A 20,541-nucleotide genomic window follows, 5' to 3' on the forward strand; every position below is an offset into this window, starting at 1 on the left:
ACCGACTTGCGCGTGCGACAACGGAAGTTCAAAATGTTTGACTATCACGTGATTCATGTAGACTCAAATAGTTCCCGGAAGTTACTGGCGGGCAATTGGAATCCTTTGATTCCGAGTGACATAACTGGGATTTTCGGAAATGTGTCGTCAATAACTCTATTGATTTACAATATTTATACAATACACCGTCATAAGCACACGTTAATAATGTATTATTCATTAATTAATAATTAGTTAATAATGCACACGTTAATGGGTTTAGATACGCTGATAATAATAATAATATCCAATGATTATTTAAACGTCTCACCGTTCATAAATGAATCACAAACTGTTGGAAACTATTGTGAGGCTCCGTGAACCGCGAAATTGCCTTTTTTTAAAAAAAGATGGTCAAGAAATATTTCGAACAAAAAGAAGAAACGCTGAAATATGGAAAAGAAAACATAGATGTACACAATTAAATAAAGGACTGCAATTACTGCACACTTCCAGTCATATATATATATATATAATTATTATTATAATATATATATGTATACTGTATATATAATGAAGTAAAAAACTATATTAAAAAATTATAAATACATATAATATATTAAATATAAAGATAATAAAGATTAAAATTTTTCTGGGGAGGGGCACCGAGGCTAAACTTGAATTAAAATTGGATGAAGAGAAGAAAAACTAAATAAATACATCACAACACGAACAAAAAGCCGCAAAACTGAGTTTAAAAGATGTTTATTCAACAGTAAAATATGTTTTTATCTCACATGAAATCAATAAAGCTCTGTAGAAAAATATAAATTATTTGAAACCTGTTTCGTTTTCATGTTTCAACGATGACGTATTTGAGCCACATTAAAATAAAAAAGAAATCTTGGCACTACGAGATTAAAGTCATACTATTTCGAGAATAAAGTGGTAATTTTATGAGAATAAAGTCGTATCTTAATAAAATCGTGATTTTATGAGATTAAAGTCATAATATTTCAAGATTAAAGTCCCGATGTTTTGAAAATAAAGTTGTCATTTTATGAGATTAAAGTCGTAATATTTTGAGAATAAAGTTGTACATTTTAAGAGAATAAAGTCGTATCTTCGTAAAATCGTAATTTCATGAGATTAAAGTAATAATATTTCCGGATTAAAGTTGTAATATTTTACGATTAATGTTGTAATATTTCGAGATTAAAGTCGTGATTTTATGTGCTTTAAATTGTAATATTTTGAGAATAAAGTTTTATATTTTATGAAAATAAAGTGGTCATTTTATGAGATTTAAATTGTAATATTTCAAAATAAAAGTCGTAATATTTAGAGAATAAAGTGGTAATTTTATGAGAAAAAAGTTAGATTTTGGACACTAATCTTGAAATATTACAACTTTAATAAAATTATGATTTTATTCTTGAAATATTACAACTTTAATCTTGAAATATTCCCGTTTTAATCTGGTAGTGCTGATATTTATATTTATTCTAATGTGACCCTATAACACACTGGTGTATTTCCCCTTTAGAACCTGAGGTGAAGCGTTATTTGGAGGTGCTGAGGTCGTTGATGAGGTATTCTTCGTTCTTCTTCAGGATCTGGTAGAAGACGTCTTTAGCACGTAGGCCAGATTTCAGTGGCTCGCTGTAGATCATCCTCATCTTCTTCTGAGAGGTGGGAAGTGATCGGACGTGGTCGTAGAACTCCTGTTGGATGATTCCAGCGTCCAGGAGTTGGTCCAGGATGGGTTCGATGTTAGAAACCCTCTGGATCAGAGCCACACGGTGTTTGTCCACAAAGTGTTTGTCTGAGGAGGGAAAGAGGAGTTCAGGGACACCACATGTAACAACGACCAAAGTGTTAGAAAAATGTTTTAATAAAACCCAAAATGTAATAACTGGTCAATAACGTAACCTGATGCTGAGCCAGTTTCCAATGCTTCAGGTATGGGCATCTGGCTGTACCTTTTGGGTACTTGCTTTTTCATTGCACCTTTCAAGGCCTCTGTCAACTGACTCACTTCTCTCCGTGCTGCCTTGATGTTAGCCTCCAGCCTTCTTTTCCATGTTGGGTATTTCATCTCATGGTTGCTCTTACCAAGCGTCTCTAGGATCACTGCTGCTGTGGAGTATATCAGCTCATTGGTTTCAGTGATGGTTGATGTAGGAATTGCTCTCAGAGCTGCATTCACATCTTCTAGGAGACTTTCTGGCGGTACTTCTTTTAGCCTCTGTAATTGGCTTTGGGGTTGCCTGATGGACATTTTTGACATGATCTTATTTTTCAGGTCAGTCGCTGCCTTGTTCAGCGTGATTGCACTTATTGGGGCTTCATACCGAATCTCCATTGGGGGGTCTGGTGTTAACTCCCCTCTGACCTCGTGTCCTGGCTCCCCGTTGCCGGAGCATTGGTGTTGTACCTCGTCAATCTCAAGTTGTGATAGCAGTTGCCGTTTGTGGATGTTAGAACACTGAGCTACTAGTTGTTTCGCCGTGAGTTTGGACTGTGGGTTTCGAAGTAACCATTTCTCCCACATCCTCTGCATGAAGCCCCTCTGACTAGGGTTACTGAAGTAATACCATCTCGCCCATTTCCTCCTTGTTCCAGTTGCCCATTTTACATCGAGGTGCTCTGGTTCCCCAACACCTGACGCAGACCTTGTTTGGCCGGGCGACGTCTTAGCCGGCATGTCATTCATTTCGTTGTCTCTCATCATTGTATGAGGAAGGCAGCAGCGTGAAGGGTCTTGCCTAAGGACCCACACTGGCAGCCCATTCCAACCGGGGTCTTCTGTGTGCAAGTCGGGTGACTTACCATTTGAGCTAGCCAGTATATACAGTATATATACTGTACTATGGGTACATGTTTTAATATTTTGGTTCAGCATATTGTTACATATTGACTAGTTATTACATTTCAGGTTTTATTTTAATTATATATATTTGGGATTTGTTACATATCAGGCCATAACAAAGCGTTGACATGGAGGAGGTTTCAGTACCTTCTGACATCTTCTTCTGCTCTGCTGCAGCTAAAGGAAGATGTTAGGATTGGAAAAGTCAGACTTTGTGTGAGAAACATGTAAATAATATGAAATAATAAAGAGATAAACAACATGTAACTCACATGGAGGAGATGCTGTTCCTTCAGCTGAGTTCACAGCAACAGTTGGAGAAGAATCACCTGATGATCAACACAAAAACACAAACTGAACAATAATAACATGGTGTGACTAAATTAATAAACTATTTAATTTTTTTTAACATAACGTTCATAAAGAATTGTTATTAAGGATTTTGAATTTTTAATCTCCATTTAAACTTAAAAAGTACATACATATCATTTTTGAATTTTACTTTTTATTAGGAATGTTTCTTCAAGATCTGTTCAAAAATGTTATTTTTTATTACTTTAATCATAGTTTTACAAATTATTATTTAAACTTTGATTTACCAAACTTTTAAGCAGTTTTTATTTTTATTTTAATGTACTGGTTGTTAGAATTATTATTAAAGATTTTTAATTTTGAACCTTCATTTAAACTTAAAAAACAACATTTTAAATTGTTTTCGAATTTGACTTTTTATTAGTAATTTTCGTTTTAATTATAGTTTTACAGATTTTTATTTTAACTTTAAGGATATTTTTCATTTTTATTGTAATATTCATTAGATTTTAGAATTATTATTAAACATAAATATATTAACCTCTATTTAAATAAAACAAAAACAAAAAAAATTTTTAATTAGGTTTTTTATTAAAAAATATTCTTCAAAATCTGTTCAGACATATCTTCATTGTTTTTTCTAATCTTTAATATTAAAAAAATACTCTAAATAAATACACATTTTCACTAGATTGAAAAAAAAAACAATGTAAAAGTTGGATTGTCCATTTTTCATCTTTAAAAAGTGTGTGTGTGTGTGTGTGTGTGTGTGTGTGTGTGTGTGTGTGTGTGTGTGTGTGTGTGTGTGTGTGTGTGTGTGTGTGTGTGCTAGTGTGTATTTTGCTCACTGAGTGTGTTGGCCTGCTGATTACAGCCGATCTCCTTCAGTATCTGCACAGTCGTGGTCAGTGCCTTGCTCTCCGTGTAGGTGACCACCAGCAGGTCAGTGACCTCCAGGAAGGTTTTTCCCTCCAGCTGTCGGCGTCGTATCTGAGGCTCCTCCTTGTGGTCCAGGAGTCTGCTGCAGAACTTCTGGAAGTCCTCCTGACAGATGTCCTCCAGAGCGTTTGCGATGCTCATCCTGATACTGTTGAACCTCATCATGACTCAGCAGAAACTTTGCAAAGGTTCTGTTTAAAATCTGCATGTAAAACAGAATTGGACCTTAGTGATGCATTCAAACACATCTGGAAATGTCATATTTGAACAGGACACAAAACATGTCAATGAAAACATTTATTACATTGTTTAATATCTATAATAGATGACACTCTAATGCATTAATAAATCCCCTTTCAAAACAAATTGACGAATACAAAAACAACTTTTACATAAAAATAAGTTCAAACAAAATCTGAATTTGTTTAAGAATGATTTCAAGATGGGGTTGAATTTAGCATCCCTTTTTTTATGTCAAGCTAAACTACAGACAGACTCAAGTTTTTTGTTTAAATTCATAACAAATGTAATTATGTCACTTGAAATATCTGAAAATGATAAGGATTGTATATCTAATTCATTTTTAAATGTTTAAAAATCGTTCAGATCTTTAGCGCAGCAGCTAAATGCTAAGCTAAGTTTATTCAAAAACAAATGTGGAATCTGAGATGAGGTCATTTAATGTCATTTAAATAAATAACCCACTCACTTCAGTCTAAAAAAATCAGAAATCTTTACCAATTTTTCTGTGATTATTAGTTTGATCAGATAGTTACTCTTTATTGGAATATATAACAATTTGTCTTTATGTCTTGTCTTATTTTTGGACCCAAACTTTGGGTTATTTCACCACTTGTGAATATTGAAAATCCTTTACATGAGGCCAATGTAGCTTTGGCTCTGTGTCTAATAATCATTGTTGAAAACATATTAACTAAGAACACATTTCTTATATTCTACATTTGTATAGAGGTAAATTTGTGTATTTATTATTTCATTTAAAAAAAATTATCAAAAAAAATTATTAGTGCAAAAAAAAAAAAAATGTTCAAATGCAATTATTTGGGTCTCAAATGGTTTTTTCTTTGATGGAAAATATTTGTGAGAATTTTTTTTTTTTGTTTTTTTTATTGAATAATAAAGAGACAAATCTACCTCCATGCATTTTGTCTTTTTTGCAGGTCCTGAAAATGTGTTGAAATGACCCCATAATAAACACTCACACCTAAACGTGCAAAAATCTGAATTAATGATTTAACAGTTAACAGTGAGTTATGGAAACACCACCAGATTTGATCACAATCTCATTAGAAATTTAGTGAAGCGTATTATTGTATTCACAGAAGAAAAAAAATGTGGTTTTTCTGAATTGATGAGATAAAAATAAAGAAAAAAATGGCCCCATTTTTCTGTTTTTATAGGAAATATTTTCTGACCTTTGAGATCATTTTACAATGGGGGAAAAAAAAGATACATTTTTCCTGTAAAAACTTATCTCATCATCTCAGAAAAACTGAAACTTTTTTTTTCCGTAAATGCAAAAAGCTTTAAAATGATCTCATCAGTTCAGAAAAACCGAAAATATTTCCTATAAAAAGAGAAAAACGGGGCCAATTTTTTAAAAACTTTTATCTCATCAACTCAGAAAAACTGAAACATTTTTCTTCTGTGAATACAATAAACTTCCGTAGAAATTAAGCCTGAAGTAATTTTTTTTTCAAAATCGAAAGTGTACTTATTTATATAGCTTTTTAACGTCATCAGTAAAGATTTAAAAGCGAAACTAAAACGTTTTTCAGTTGATGTGAATCCTCTCTGACTCTAAACTACAGAACTAGAACTAGAACTAGAACTAGAACTAGAACTAGAACCAGAACTAGAACTAGAACCAGAACCAGAACCAGAACTAGAGCTAGAACCAGAACCAGAACTAGAGCTAGAGCTAGAACCCACCTCCACCCGGTGATCAGGTCCTGGTAGAGACCCCTTTAGTCCTGGATCAGATCCTCCGCTGCACAGAGCCACAGTGAGGAAGAGGAGGAGGAGGAAGAGGAAGTAACAAAGGAAGCATCTAGATATGAAGGAGGGTCCAAATCATTCTGGTTCACATTGGAACCAACAACACAAGCTACATATTTGTAACGTGGTCTGGGGAACAAATGACTTTAAAAAGACATAAAAAGACAAAAAAAATATGAAAAAAATGATTAAAAAAAACAAAAAACAACAACACAAAAGGACAGAAAAATATACAAAAATACTAAATGAAAAGACTAAAAAAAACAAAACATAAAATTACACCAAAAATACTCAAAATGACAAAAAAAACCACACAATAGGACAACAAAATATGCATAAATGATTACAAACAAAACAACACACAGTAACAAATACATAACCCAAAAACCATCCACATATACTCTCATCAGTCGTAAAGGATTTAAAACCTGAGATTTTAATAATAAAAAATATAAAAAGGCTCATTTACACAATATTTACAAAGTAGTCTGAAAAAAGGAACAGAGGTTTATTCCATAAAACAGGTTATGTTCAAACTCTGAGTTTGTTCAGGCTCAAATGATGAAACTCTGAGTATCTCATTCCTAAACGTGAGGTATGTTCTTCTCTGAGTATGTTACCATGGCAACATTGTCCATGAACTAAACCTGGTCACTGACAGGTTTTATCAAAGAAACCCTGGGTTTCTACCTGGCTCCGCCCACCTGAACACTTTAATAAACTTTAACTTTTCTCTGAAACACATTATTAACATCACACACCACAGACGTGTTCACGTCATTACTAATGTTGTGTTGCTTTATGTTTATTTATTTATTTTTTTATCAAACAGTAGTTTTCTTTCTAACATTGTAGATGTAGATCATTAAGTGAAACACACTGAGAGGTTGATCTACATTAAAACATCTACTGACGTCTGTAGTAAAGTTCACTGAATATAAACCTGTAGATAATATAAAGGAGGAGATGATCATTTAAATTAATACACTTTTTAGGCTCAATTGTTGTTTTATATTATTATACAGTTAAATCTGTAGATCATACATCTATGAAGTTATGATGTCACAGTGAACTGTGACGCTTGTAAGTGACGAGTTGCGGGTTCACATCCCGCTTCAGTGTTTTTTTATGACATTTTTTTAGGACGTAGAGATGACTCTGATGACAATATTACATAAAAAATCAATATAATTGATTAGATATGAAGCATCAGTCACTGTCTTTATATCCAGTGTAACAGGAGGACTCTCTATACAGACATCCTATGATGCTGACACGTCTCCTCAGACACATTTTATTCATATTATTCACCACTCGTCACGTCACTGAAGCAATAAAGTGATGAAGTGATCATAAAGTGTGACTAATTACAGGTGATTTAATCACTATAGTCACTGAAGACTGAACACATCTTTAGAACAGGATCATATTCATCAAACACCGACTTATTTCACCCATTAAGGTGAATAAATCACTATTTTCCGTTTGGTTGCCATGGCAGCTCGATTAAATCTCTGATCCATTGATGATGGCTTTTTGTCGCACGCGTGCACGTCAGTAATCCAATGTTTACATACTCAGGGTTGATTAACACACTTCATACCAGCTGTAATGAATCAGATACACAGAGTTTACCATCACTGGGTTTGTTGACCCAGAGTTTATGGATAAACTCAGAGTTTGTTAACCCTCCTTTATGGAACACCCCTCTGGAAATCAGTTTTGGAGGTTTTCAAAATAAATGTCCAATGTAATAGGAAAAAAATTCAAACCAACTTTTGATTGTGATTAAAATGTTGAAAAAAAAAAAAAACTAAACAAAAAAACACTTTTTCAGGTGTTATTAATTTTCACCTTTAAACGCGTTTCATTTTAAATGTTCACTTGTTCAGACTAGTGTGGAAGCCATAATGTGGCTCTGGATGAAATTTCAAAATAAAGTGTTTTATTATTTGGTGAAGTTTTAAGACGTAGCGCTTGGGTGTTCTATGGCGACGCCCACGTCTCCCTGTCCTTGTTGTTGTTGTTGTTGTCGTTGTTGTTGTTGTCGTCCTGTGCTTTGCTCTGCAGGATGCTCATGCTGCTCAGCACCTCCTGGGCCGTTTTTCCCAGCATGCCCTGCACGTCGCAGACGAAGCGGTAGACGTAGCGTTTTCCCGCCGTCTTGTGGATGATGTTTTTGTGGTAGTAATAACGCAGACCTCGACTCAGCTTCTCATAGTTCATCTTAGGCTTGTTTTTACACTGACCCCAACGTTTGGCAACCTGACACCACCGAAGAAGAAATCAACTATTAAACAACTCAATTAGGTTATAGGGCAGTGGTTCTCAACCTTGGGGTCATCGAGAGACACTAGGAGGGGGTCCCCAGATGCCTTCAACAAACTTAGAATGTTTTTTGGAACAATTTCAGCCCATTTTTATCATTTTTCTGCATCTCCACCAAATTCACCATATTTTAACATATTTTCATCACTTTTTCTTGCCATATTTTTGCTCCTTTTAATATATTTTTGCTACATTTCTCCCATTTCTGACACTTCTACATCACATTTCAGTGACTTTTCTGCACATTTTTTCTACTTTCCAGACATGTTCATCACTTATAAACCATTTCTACCCCTTTTACACCTAATGTCACATATTTTGACCTATTATTGTTACTTTTAACCTCTTTTCACCAGATTTCATGCTTATTTTTTGCCAATTCACCATTTTTCAAGCCCATTATTTCCCAGTTAAAACTATTTGTTCCTGATTTTTAAATTACATTACCCCAACACCCCCCATTTCTGCCACTTTCAAGCCAATATTGATAGTTTACAAATTAGCGTAAGGAAAACAGTTTAAATCGTAACCAATTTATTTGGTTTTTAAACTCCCCTTTTACCACCTTCTCCGCCATTTTTGTTCACTTTTGCCCCATTTTATTTCTGATTAAAACAAGGATTTCCACTTTTAAGATGATTATATATTATGGCCCAAATAATAGTCAACTATCTGGATAACAGTGACAAAAAACAGAAAGAAAACCTAAAAAAATTGTTCAAAGTGTCAATATTGGCTCAAAAGTGGCAGAAAAAAGTAGGAACAATTAGTTTAAACTAGCATGAAAAATAGTGAATGTGTTTATAGTGGCTAAAATAATCATGAAATCTGGTGAAAAGAGGTTAAAAATGACAATAATGGGTCAACATATGTGACATTAGGTGTAAAAGTGGTAGAAATGGTTTATAAGTGATGAACATGTCTGGAAAGTAGAAAAAATGTGCAGAAAAGTCATTAAAATGTGATGTAGAAGTGTCAGAAATAGGAATAATGTAGCAAAAATACATTAAAAGAAGCAAAAATATGGCATGAAAAAGTGATGAAAATATGTTAAAATATGGTGAGTTTGGTGTAGTTGCAGAAAAATGGTAAAAATAAGAAAAAAATTGGCTCAAATTGTTAATATATATATATATATATATATATATATATTCTTAATTTCTTGAAGGCATCTGTCGACCCCTCCCAGTGTCTTGTGACCCAAAAAGGGGTCCTGACCCCAAGGTTGAGAACTACTGGTGTAAAGTATGTTAGTGGGACATCATGTGTGTTTATTTTCCTTGTTAAAAACTAAAATAAAGTACAAATCATTTAAAAAAAAAAAGAAACTCGACAGACTAAATACAAACCACAGCAGAATGATTTAAATCAGATGAAATGAACTTTTTTAGGAAAATGATGACGTGAAATGAGTGGTCTTTACCTCTGTGGGGTCAGACATCTTGAACTCCCAGTCGTCACCCGTCCAGCTGATGAAGGTCCGACAGCTGGAGTCCAGGAGAAGCTCCAGTAAAAACTGCCACAGCTGGATTGGACCGGAACCTGCACCGTGAACCAGGTGTTGAACACCATTAGCATTCCATCAATCCAAACATCAACCAAAGGAGCCACATATTTAAAAGTGTTGAATAAAAACTGATCTTAAAAAATAATGACCATTAATATAGGAAAAGTGTATTTTTGTCATATAGTTGTGTGTGTTTTTTGGAGTCATTTTGTGTATTTTAGTTGTAGTTTTGTGTATTGTTTAATCATATGTTGTGTATCTTTCTATTATTGTGTATTTTTGTAGTTGTTTTGTGCATTTATATTATCTGTTAGTGTATTTGTGTTGATGTTTTATGTGTTATTAGTGATTTGATGTATTTTAATTATTATTTTGTGTTCTTGTCCTTTTGTATAATTTTTTTCTCGTTCGATTTTTGTGCATTTACTTTGGGGGGCACAAAAAATATGAACCCCGTGTCCTTGCGGCCCTAGGTCTAATTTTATCGGAGCCACAAAACAAATGCATGAAATGACTGCGAACACACACAAAACAACAACACAGTAAACACACACAGAACCCTTTGTTACGTAAATTCTCTCATTGTTAACATTTTAAATCTGTTTTATGATGATGACGCTTCTTTTTTAAAGGTTTACCTTTTTTTTTTTGTTTTTTTTACGTGTTAAAAATGTGTGTGTTTAAGAGAAAGCTCACCTGGATACGCTGACATCATGTGACCCTCCCTATGCAGGTGTGTGTGTTTCCTCTTGGCCACACGGGGGCAGCAGTGTACAGTGGGCTGATGACCCTGGTGAGGAGGGCAGGGGGGGGTCAGGGTCTGGGTCGGAGATGGACTGGAGCTGAACCCAGGGTAGTCGGACCAGTAGGAGGGGGGGTTCTGTCTCAGTGGGTCTGAGTCGTAGTAGATCTGGTCTAGATCACCTGCTGAGAACCGTTAATAATTAATAACTCAGCGTGAACAAGTATCAGTGATGGAGAAATCAAATGTCTTACAGTGTGACGTGTTAGGGTCTTTTAGGGTGAGGAAGGAGCTGTGACTGCCTTCTACAGCTGGGCTGAACTGTCCACTCTGAGGAACCAGGCTGTGGAAGGTCTGAGGATGGGTCTGGTACCCACCCTGGGACGGGTCCACATGGGACGCAGCTAAAGATCAAAGGACAAATCAACAGTTAAGAAACAAGTAGTGCATGCTCAAATAAACCACGTTTTTATGTTACTTTTTACCAGATTTGTGAGACTTACTTTTCTCGTAAAAAGACAATGTCAATGTTAAATCTAAATGTTAAATCTAATTGTTAAAGCTAAATGTTAAATCTAAATGGTAAATTTTAACGTTAAATGTTCAATTCAAACATTACATGTTGAATTTAAATGTTAATGTTAAATTCAAACATTAAATGTTAAATCTAAATCTAATTGTTAAATCTAATTGTTAAAGCTAAATGTTAAATTTAAATATTAAATTCAAACATTACATGTTAAATCTAAATGTTAAATTTAAATGTTAAATCTGAATATTAAATCACAGGTGAAACTAAATACTAAATACTAATGTGTAAAATCACCTGAAGTACCAAAATAAAGCTAATTAACACAAACATTTATATTGAACAATTAACATTTAGATTCATATTTAACATTTAGTTTGAGATTTAATATTTAGTTTTAGACTGTATATTTATATTTAACAGTGACATATTTTTACAAGATAAGTAAATTCCACAAATATTGCTGTAAATCTGGTCAAAATTTATTTTAAATGTATTTTGTTGGTAAATATCATATCCTCAGTCCTCACTGTATTTTACTTATTTAATTGATCTTTGAAATTAAACTTAGTTTTGTTTAATTGATGATGATTGTTTCAAAGCTGCAACTCACAAAAAAATTCTCACTATTAACTAAATAAAAGATGATTATATGTATATGATAAATAATATCAGAAAGTTAATATTTGTCTATTTTGTTTTCTTTTTTGTGTTGATTTGTTGTTTTAACATTTTTATATTTCATAGTTTGACTAATGACTAAAAAAATAAAAAAGAAACAAACAGAAACTGCCTTAACATTTCTTAAAAGCATTTATTTGTCTTAAATAAGACATAATTATTACTGCAGCGGCTCCATGTTCATTCATTCACTCTTTATAGACTGTTTTTATTTTATTTATTTATTGATTTTAATTTATTTTATTATTTCACTGTATTGTGTAAACACGTGTGTTAGTGTCTTTTTTATTGCTCATTTATTTTTTTATTCGTAAAGTTTGTTTGATTGATTGATTGATTTATTGATTGATCTAAAGCAGGGCTTCTCAACTCGACGGCTGAAACCTGAAAACAGGTCAGTTTGTCGTGGGAAATTAGCTGTGCTTTTATTTTGAAGAGGGTTTGCTTGTACGTAAATGTCACATATCTAACACTAGGGGGCAGTAATTGGTCCCTTTTCTTCGAGGCAAAGTGTTTTTAGGATCTACAGATGAAATGTTCTAAATGTGTACAGTCTCTTCGTTTAAAACGTTGCTTGTCCACAAAAGGACAAACTCACCGTGAGAATACGAAGTCCACCAGTTCATCTCTGGGTACGAGTCCAGGTTAAAGACTGTGTTCTCTGAAAGACAAGTGGTTGTTGGGAAAAGAGACGAGTTAGAAACTAAGTCATCGGCTAGAGACAAGACAAAGACAAGACAAGACGAGACAAAATTAACCAAGGCGTGGAAAGACGAGACGAGATGAGAAAAAGAAAACACACGAGGTGAGACTAGATTAAGCAGGTCAAGACAAGAAAACGGAAAGTAAGACAATACAAAAATTTGACTAAAAAAGGAAAGATGACAAGATGAGACATGTAAAGACAAAACAGAAAGAAAACCGACTGGACAAGATTAGGCAAAGCAAAGCAAGACAAGAGGAAACTGATGACATTTAGCATTTCAAGACCAGAAAAGACGAAACAAGGTAAAGCAAGACAAGACAAGAAAGAAATAGGAATACAAAATAAAACTGTTGAGATAAAACAAGACAAGGTAAAGCAGGACAATAAGTGAAGAAACAGGACCAGACTAAAATCATCAAGACAAGGACAACAAAAACCACGACGAGACACTATAAAATGAGTAAGGAGACAAAATTACGTCAAGACAAGACAAAATGAGATTAAGAGAGGAAAGATGACAAGAAGAGACAAGTAAAGACAAAACAGAAAGAAAACCTATTAGACAAAAATTAGGTAAAGCAAAACAAGACAAGATGAGATAAGACAAAACAAGACTAAGCAAAGAAAGAAATACAAAATGAAACTGACAAGACAAAACAGTTGAGATAAAACAAGGCAAGACAAGACGAGGTAAAGCAGGACGATAAGACAAAGCTGTAGCAAAACAAGACCAGACTAAAATCATCAAGATAAAGACAACAAAAATTAAGACAAGACACTATACGATGAGAAAAGAGACAAGACTAGATTAGACAGGATGAGATTAGACAAGCCAAGAGATGACGTGACAAGACAAGTCAGTACATAATGGATGTGAACCTTTGTGGTCGAATGGATGGGAGGCTTTGGGCGTCTCTGAGTAGCTGCTCTCTGACAGGAAGTGGTGTTCTCCAGGTACTTTAGTGTCTAACAGAAACGACAGGTCTTCACCAGGGTAGTCTGAAGGTTCAACACACAAATAAGGTCCATAAAAATACACACAAAAAATATATACATACATTAAATACATAAAACGATAACAAAACACAAAATGAAAGAAAAATATACAGAAATACTAAAAATGTGTTCAATAACACACAAGATTATAATGAAAATACACACATCACATTATTGTGATTATTTATACACAAACCTGCATTTAGAGAGAACATGCAAACTACACAGAAAGGCTGGGAAGGTCGAAATCCAACCACCACAAACCTCTGGGTCGGGAGCATTGCATTGTGGTGCTTTTATTTTGAAGGGACCACGCCTTGCTAACGATTACAAAGTGGAGGATTTCAACATTTAAATTGTGTCTGAATCCATCTTGTGATGAAACACTCATTCAATGAGGGCGGGAGCTCCACAAAAAGAGGAAACGCGTTCATTACGGTGACGACGGACCCCAGGAAAACACGTCTGTCCGTCGTCCAATCAGATGCAAGGTTATTTCAGCCGTAGCGGATAGAGCCGAGAGTAGGAAACGGGGGAGGGTGGGGTGGGGAGGGGAGGGGGGAGGAAACGCCAAGAGAGGGAGTGACGGGCAGTGATGGCGAAGGAGGAGGAAGTCTGGAGTGTAGGATTAGAGAGGACAGGGAGAGAGGCCTTAAACTGCTAACACGTTAAAACGTTATCACGACGCCACTCGTCGCCACAGTTTGAAGACCCGGAGTCAAGACCCCACACAGACAGATGTGACAGATGTGGTGTGTGGACGTGTTTCCTCTGTCCTTCAGACGCCAAAAGGTCCACGGGAAACAGACCTCACATCTGTCCTCACATCTGTCCTCACATCTGTCCAAAAATCTGTCCCCAGATGGGCCCTCACATCTGTAATCACATCCTAACATCTGTCCTCACTGTCCTCACATGCCCACACGTCTACCCTCACATTTGTCCAAAATCTGTCCCCAGATGAGCCCTAACATCTGTTCTCACATCTGTCCTAACATGTCTACTCTCACATTCATACAAAAATCTGTCCCCACATGGGCTCCCACATCTGTGCCTATGTCTGTCCTAACATCTGTATACACATCTGTCTTCTGACGCCTCACATCCTCAGTCCTCACCGTATTTTACTTACATATTTAATTAATCTTTAAATTAGACTTGGTTTAGTTTAATTTTAAACACTCACCATAAGACGTGAAGTCAAACCCTGCAGGGACCTCCTGGGTACTGAAGTCGTCCACGTAAAGTTCAGTGGGACACGTTTCCATCTGTGAGTAAAGTCAGTCACATGATCAACCAATCATTACTAATTAAATTAGATACATTAGTTATAAAATGTACAAAAACTCAACAGACTGAAACTAAACAAATCAAATAGGTCAAAATTTTAACTTTATTCATGAAGACTAGAATTTATATCATAAGAAATGTGTTTACTAACTAATTTACCCTAAATGTTGTGAAATGTCTGAGAGAAAAAAAAACATGTAAAGTCTTTTTAAAAGATGAATATATATATATATATATATATATATATATATATATATATATATATTCATCTTTTAAAAAGACTTTACATTTTAAAAAGTGGATGAAAGATTATATATATATATTTTTTTTTAACATTTATGATAAAAGCCCAAAAATTAGCTGCCACCTTAATGAGAACAAATTTTAATCAATAAAAAATATTATATTTAATCAAATTCAGTATCTATATTCTTCAAAAAAAAAAAATCAGAAAAAAGTTATTTTTATTATTAATAATAACTGAACAGAATAGGCAGCATTTATATCCATATCCTCTTTTTGAAAGTTGTTGTAGTATTATTTGTAAAATAATTTCTTATTGAACATAATTGATAGAATAATCTTATCTTAATCTAGATATTTTATCTAAAAAAAAATCTTAATCTTATTTTATCTTAGAGCAGCCATGGGCAACTGGGGGCTTGGGGGCTACATACGGCCCTTTGTCTATATTGTGCGGTCCCAAACAAACAAATCCCTCTAAAAATTGTAATTCAAGAAATTGGAAGGAATATTAATCTCAACACAATAGACAAACAAACAAAAATGGCATAAAACACACAAAATAACTACAACACATACATAAAGTGACAAAAATGACTTATATTTTATTTTCTAACTCGCCGATCATTTAAACACCTCGTGCTAATGCTTTTCAGCATGTAGTAAATACGTGACGTCACCCCCTAATCATGCTAAATGATGGTGAGAAATGAACAGGAGCATTTTGTATTCACTGAAGAAAAAATACTTTTTTTTATTATTTGATGAGAAAAAATGAGTAAATCAAAAAAATTGGCCTTGTTTTTCTGTTTTTATAGGAAATATTTTTAGTTTTTTCTGAAATTGTAATTTTTTTTTTTTTTTATAGAAAATGTATTTTGATTTTTCAGAGATGATGAGATAAGTTTTTAAGATAAAATTCAGAAAAACCAAAACACATTTCCTATAAAAACAGAAACCCAGGGCCATTTTTATAATTTACTTATTTTAATCTCATCAATTCAGAAAAACATGACTTTGTTCTTCAGTGAAAGCATTAATAAACGTGTATAAATGAGATTAAAAGAGTGTTACAGACCTTTAAGGCGCTGTCCCTGCTCTCCGCTCGGACCGTGGTCTCCCAGAACATGTTTCACTTCTCACTGGATGATGGACAGACACGTGTGTATATATGTGTGTGTGCTATGTTATATGTGTGTGTCTGTGCTATTTAAGCTGGAGCAGGAGGGGGCGGGGCTAAAGCTGCGTCGTGACCTGCAGACAAGAAAAAAAAAAAAAAGTTCGTTTGACCCGCACGAGCCACCGGAAGCAGGTATCCAAACTTTCCAAACTTTACAACTAGAAGATTCACATTCACCACATGTCATTAAAATACACAATATTAGAATAATCAGAATAAACAGACTCTGTTTACATGAAAAAACAATCTTATTTATGATGAAAAACTATAAATTATATCAGAAAACTCTTAAATTCCCAATAAAAACATGAATAAAAATAATTATTAAAATATGTTTAGATATTTCTTATTTCAGATAACGACTTGGATATGAGACATTGCTTAAATCAAGGGTTCTCAACCTTAGGGTCAGGACCCAATTTGAGCCCATTTTTGCTTATTTTGACACTTTTTCTGCAACTTCACCAAACTTTCCATATTTTCATCACTTTTTCTTGTCATAATAATAATAATAATAATGATAATATTACATTGAATTTTATATAGAACTTTCTCATAGACACTTAAAGTCATTTTACAGAATTAAAGCATTATTCTTTCACTCCACACTTAGTGGTGGTAAGCTACTATCGTAGCCACAGCTGCCCTGGGGCAGACTGACTGCAGCGAGGCTGCCATAGTGAACCATAGGCCCCTCCCACCACCACCACCACCACTCACACACTACATTCATACTAGACAATGTGGGTGAAGTGCCTTGCCCAAGGACACAATGACAGATACCACAGCAGTGACTGTTCCCCACTGTGGCCCCTGGAACTCTCAGTGGTCTCCATCATCTACTGACCAGGACCAGACCTGCTGATCTAACCAGATCATCTAACCAGATCATCTAACCAGATCATCTAACCAGATCATCTAACCAGATCACACTTTTTGCTACATTTCTCCTATATTTCTGACACTTCTACATCACATTTAATGACATTTCTACACATTTTTCCACTTTCCAGACATGATCATCATTTATAAACCATTTCTACCACTTTTACACCTAATGTCACATATATTGACCCATTATTGTCACTTTTAACCTCTTTTCATTTAATTCATGCTTATTTTTGCCAATTTAACCACATTCACCATTAGTCATGCCCATTATTTGCCAGTTTAGACTAATTGTTCCAATATTTTACTTTGAATCATTTTTACCACTTTTTCTGTCTGTTTTTATCCACTCGAATTTACAACTTTTAAAAAATTCTGTGGTTTTTAAAATCACATTTCACCACCTTTTCCACCATTTTTGGTCACTTTGAACCATTTTATTAGTGATTAAAACCATGATTTCCATCTTTAAGATGATTATAATAGTAATAAACGTTCCTGGATAACAGTGGATATTATTCAGATGAATAAATAAATGGTACAGTGGGGGTCCCCGCTCTCTGGAACCTTTATTTTGAAAAGGTTGAGAGCCACAGGTCTAAATGAAAGAGAGAATGCATGGCAAAAGAAAAATGATATGTTTTTTTTTTTCCACGAGTATAGTTTTAATGAAAGAGGAATAAAACAAGTTGAAATTGTAATTCGAAATATATAAAATAAAAATTGATAATTATGTACCATATCATAGCTTTTAAATTGATTACTGTATGATTTGTTTCTTCTTAATAATATTTTGTCTTAATTAAATATAATTGATATTCTTTGTACTCAATCATTTAAATATTCTTCATATTTCAATTTAGAGTCAAATTTGACGTATTATTACTGTCTATTATAATGGATTTTTTAAAATGAGCTAAAATGACACATTTCAAAGCATATGTGCTATATTTTTTGAATGAATGTGTCACGAAAAGAGATTTTCAATTAAATTCAGATTAATAATGAATAACACTAAAAGAATTCTGCTGTGTGTGTGTGTGTGTGTGTGTGTGTGTGTTTCTCCATTGTTTCTAAAGATATTCTGATTTCTTCCTCTCACCTCATTAACGAAGCTGAAAAACGCTCTGATTTCAAACGCGGCTCCACCCAGTCTGTTAGAAACATTCACACACACACACACACACACACACACACACACACACACACACACACACACACACACACACACACACACACTGGAGTGGTCCCTGAAGTCTGAAATCACGACGTGAGTGGCTGGAGCTGATAAGGCCACTGTAAACAAACACACGCACACACACACACACACACACACGCACACACACACACACACACACACACACACACACACACGCGCGCGCACACACACACACACACACACACATCTGGAAAAGTGAAGCTGTGAAATCGTGCGCGTCGGCAGGAGTCGTGATTGAACCATTCCGTCTGTTAAAAACAGCTTTGTTTTCAACCACAGTGTGTCACTGTTTACTCCTATAATAATAATAATAATAATAATAATAATAATAATAATAATAATAATAATAATAATTATGAACATATAAAAATAATAACTCCTATAATAAAATTATTCTTATTATAAATAAGCTTTTAAATACATTCACAGGAGAAGAAGAAACCATTGAAAATAGGTTCATGCTGTTTGATGAAAACATGGGCAATTAGTGGATTGGGGGCCACATGCGGCCCTCGGTCTAATTTTGTGTGGCCCTCAAAGTGAAAAAAAAAAAGCTACCGTTAATTATTGCAAAAACACACCAAACGACATAAATGGCATAAAACGACAAAAAAAACAAAAAAAAAAAACAAGAAAAAGTAACAAAAAACCACAATCACTTCACAAACAAACAAGACGACTGTGGATATTCCCAAAAAAAAAACAGAAAATCACAAAAATGGAAAAATGACTCCCAAAACAACATAAATACCTCAAATGAGCAATATATATATATATATATATATATATATATACTGTACATATACATTTGAATATGTGTAAATGAATCTAAAATAACTACAACAACAACACATAACTTTAGTTTTTTACTCATGTATTAATGCTCAGATTGGTCATAATTCCAAATGTTGAGATGAATGCTGATAATGTGGCCCTCGGATCAGACAAAGTCACCTATCTCTGATATAATCATAATAATATATCACACAAAACACACAAAAAGCAAAATTCAATAAGAAATTGATTAGCCTACTTAAAATGTTATGAAGTGCAAAGATGACGTGAAATGATTTCTCACAGGCGAGATTAGACATTACCTTTTCCTTTATACTGTAAATGATTCCTTTTTCAAAATAAAAGCACGGGATCTTTCATCATCTTTTTACTCATCATCATCGTCTACATATGCTTTAATATAATAAATTGCAGCGTATTCCTAAGCAGCTCAAAATAGAAAGTTCTTGACCGTCAGGACATGAACATATTAATATTAATACAGACGAAAACCAAAGGACAAAATAGACTATAAGGCACGTGTGTCAAATTCAAGACCCGGGGGCCAAATCTGGGCCTTTAGAGCATCCAATTCGGCCCGCTGGGGAAAGTTAAAATGACTCACAAAAAAAACATGAATTATTGTGTAAATGACCAAAAAACCCATAGATATGTCTTAAATTCACCAATTTAATGAAACTCTACAATATTTTAGAGGCTTGAAGTTGTCCTTTATATTTTATAGTGCAGTGTCCAGGAAGTATGTGTTGCTATAGAAACGTGGGAGGTTTTTCATGGATGGTTTACATGGGGGCTTTAATTTCAAATGTATTTATTCAGAAGATAAACCCCTTGAAATGAATCATCTCATTTTCAACAGGGTCTTCAGAATAAAAGTGAAATCCTCTTTAAACTGACCTTGTAAACACTTAATTCCTAATATAAATTTCATTCTGAATTACACACCCACACACACACAATTTTATTATTTATTATTATATTATTGCTCACCTTAGTTATAAACATTGCTCACTGAGGACACCTGCTGGTCAATATTTACTGGGTATTTTTTTTTAGGATATTAGACCCACTTTAGTCGTTTTTAAAAGCCCTTTGTAAGGTCACTCATGTAGATTCTATGCAGATTTCAACTTATCCTGAGTTACTATGACTACCTGTAAATATTGAGCTGTTCGGCAAAGCTGCATTTAAGTCAATTTTATGAAATAATTCATTAACGGTATCATTGCAATCCAAACAAATCCAACATTGCACACCCCTGAACCGAGCAGCAGCCATGTTGAAAGTCTCAGCTCTGTCTGTCCCTGAATCACTGA

At 34.1% G+C, this 20,541-nt stretch overlaps 2 protein-coding genes across 3 annotated transcripts; both read right to left on the bottom strand.

Annotated features, from left to right (window-relative positions):
• Nucleotides 1-1,370: 1,370 nt before the first annotated feature.
• On the bottom strand, nt 1,371-6,231 carry LOC114478275 (apoptosis-associated speck-like protein containing a CARD). Its single transcript, XM_028471238.1, has 5 exons — nt 6,056-6,231; nt 4,012-4,304; nt 3,124-3,180; nt 2,999-3,028; nt 1,371-1,804 (listed from the first exon to the last, which is right to left on the bottom strand). The coding sequence occupies exons 2-5, from the start codon at nt 4,265-4,267 to the stop codon at nt 1,542-1,544; spliced, it is 606 nt and encodes a 201-aa protein (XP_028327039.1). The 5' UTR covers nt 4,268-4,304; nt 6,056-6,231; the 3' UTR covers nt 1,371-1,541.
• Nucleotides 6,232-8,043: 1,812 nt separating this feature from the next.
• Nucleotides 8,044-16,317, bottom strand: etsrp (ETS1-related protein). Of its 2 annotated transcripts, none has more exons than XM_028471473.1 (8): nt 16,222-16,317; nt 14,797-14,878; nt 13,494-13,613; nt 12,507-12,569; nt 10,953-11,102; nt 10,653-10,880; nt 9,873-9,991; nt 8,044-8,386 (listed from the first exon to the last, which is right to left on the bottom strand). In XM_028471473.1, exons 1-8 carry the CDS (start codon nt 16,270-16,272, stop codon nt 8,108-8,110), a joined length of 1,092 nt encoding a protein of 363 aa, XP_028327274.1. In that variant the 5' UTR covers nt 16,273-16,317; the 3' UTR covers nt 8,044-8,107. The 2 variants fall into 2 exon arrangements, with proteins under 2 accessions (XP_028327274.1, XP_028327273.1); XM_028471472.1 differs by having other exon boundaries at nt 10,653-10,883.
• Between the last annotated feature and the right edge of the window lie 4,224 nt (nt 16,318-20,541).

The sequence above is a fragment of the Gouania willdenowi genome, chromosome 16 (assembly GCF_900634775.1).
Source record: "Gouania willdenowi chromosome 16, fGouWil2.1, whole genome shotgun sequence".
NCBI lineage: Eukaryota > Metazoa > Chordata > Actinopteri > Blenniiformes > Gobiesocidae > Gouania > Gouania willdenowi.

Excerpts from the sequence above, each read along its gene's own strand:
- LOC114478275 (XM_028471238.1), bottom strand. The coding sequence starts at position 4,267 with ATGATGAGGTTCAACAGTATCAGGATGAGCATCGCAAACGCTCTGGAG. Across the intron at positions 3,181-4,011 it reads TCAGCAGGCCAACACACTCA|GTGATTCTTCTCCAACTGTT; the intron begins GTGAGCAAAATA and ends GTTGATCATCAG. Across the intron at positions 1,805-2,998 it reads GCAGAAGAAGATGTCAGAAG|ACAAACACTTTGTGGACAAA; the intron begins GTACTGAAACCT and ends TTCCCTCCTCAG.
- etsrp (XM_028471472.1), bottom strand. The coding sequence starts at position 16,272 with ATGTTCTGGGAGACCACGGTCCGAGCGGAGAGCAGGGACAGCGCCTTA. Across the intron at positions 14,879-16,221 it reads GCAGGGACAGCGCCTTAAAG|ATGGAAACGTGTCCCACTGA; the intron begins GTCTGTAACACT and ends CTTTACTCACAG. Across the intron at positions 9,992-10,652 it reads CATGATGTCAGCGTATCCAG|GTTCCGGTCCAATCCAGCTG; the intron begins GTGAGCTTTCTC and ends TTCACGGTGCAG.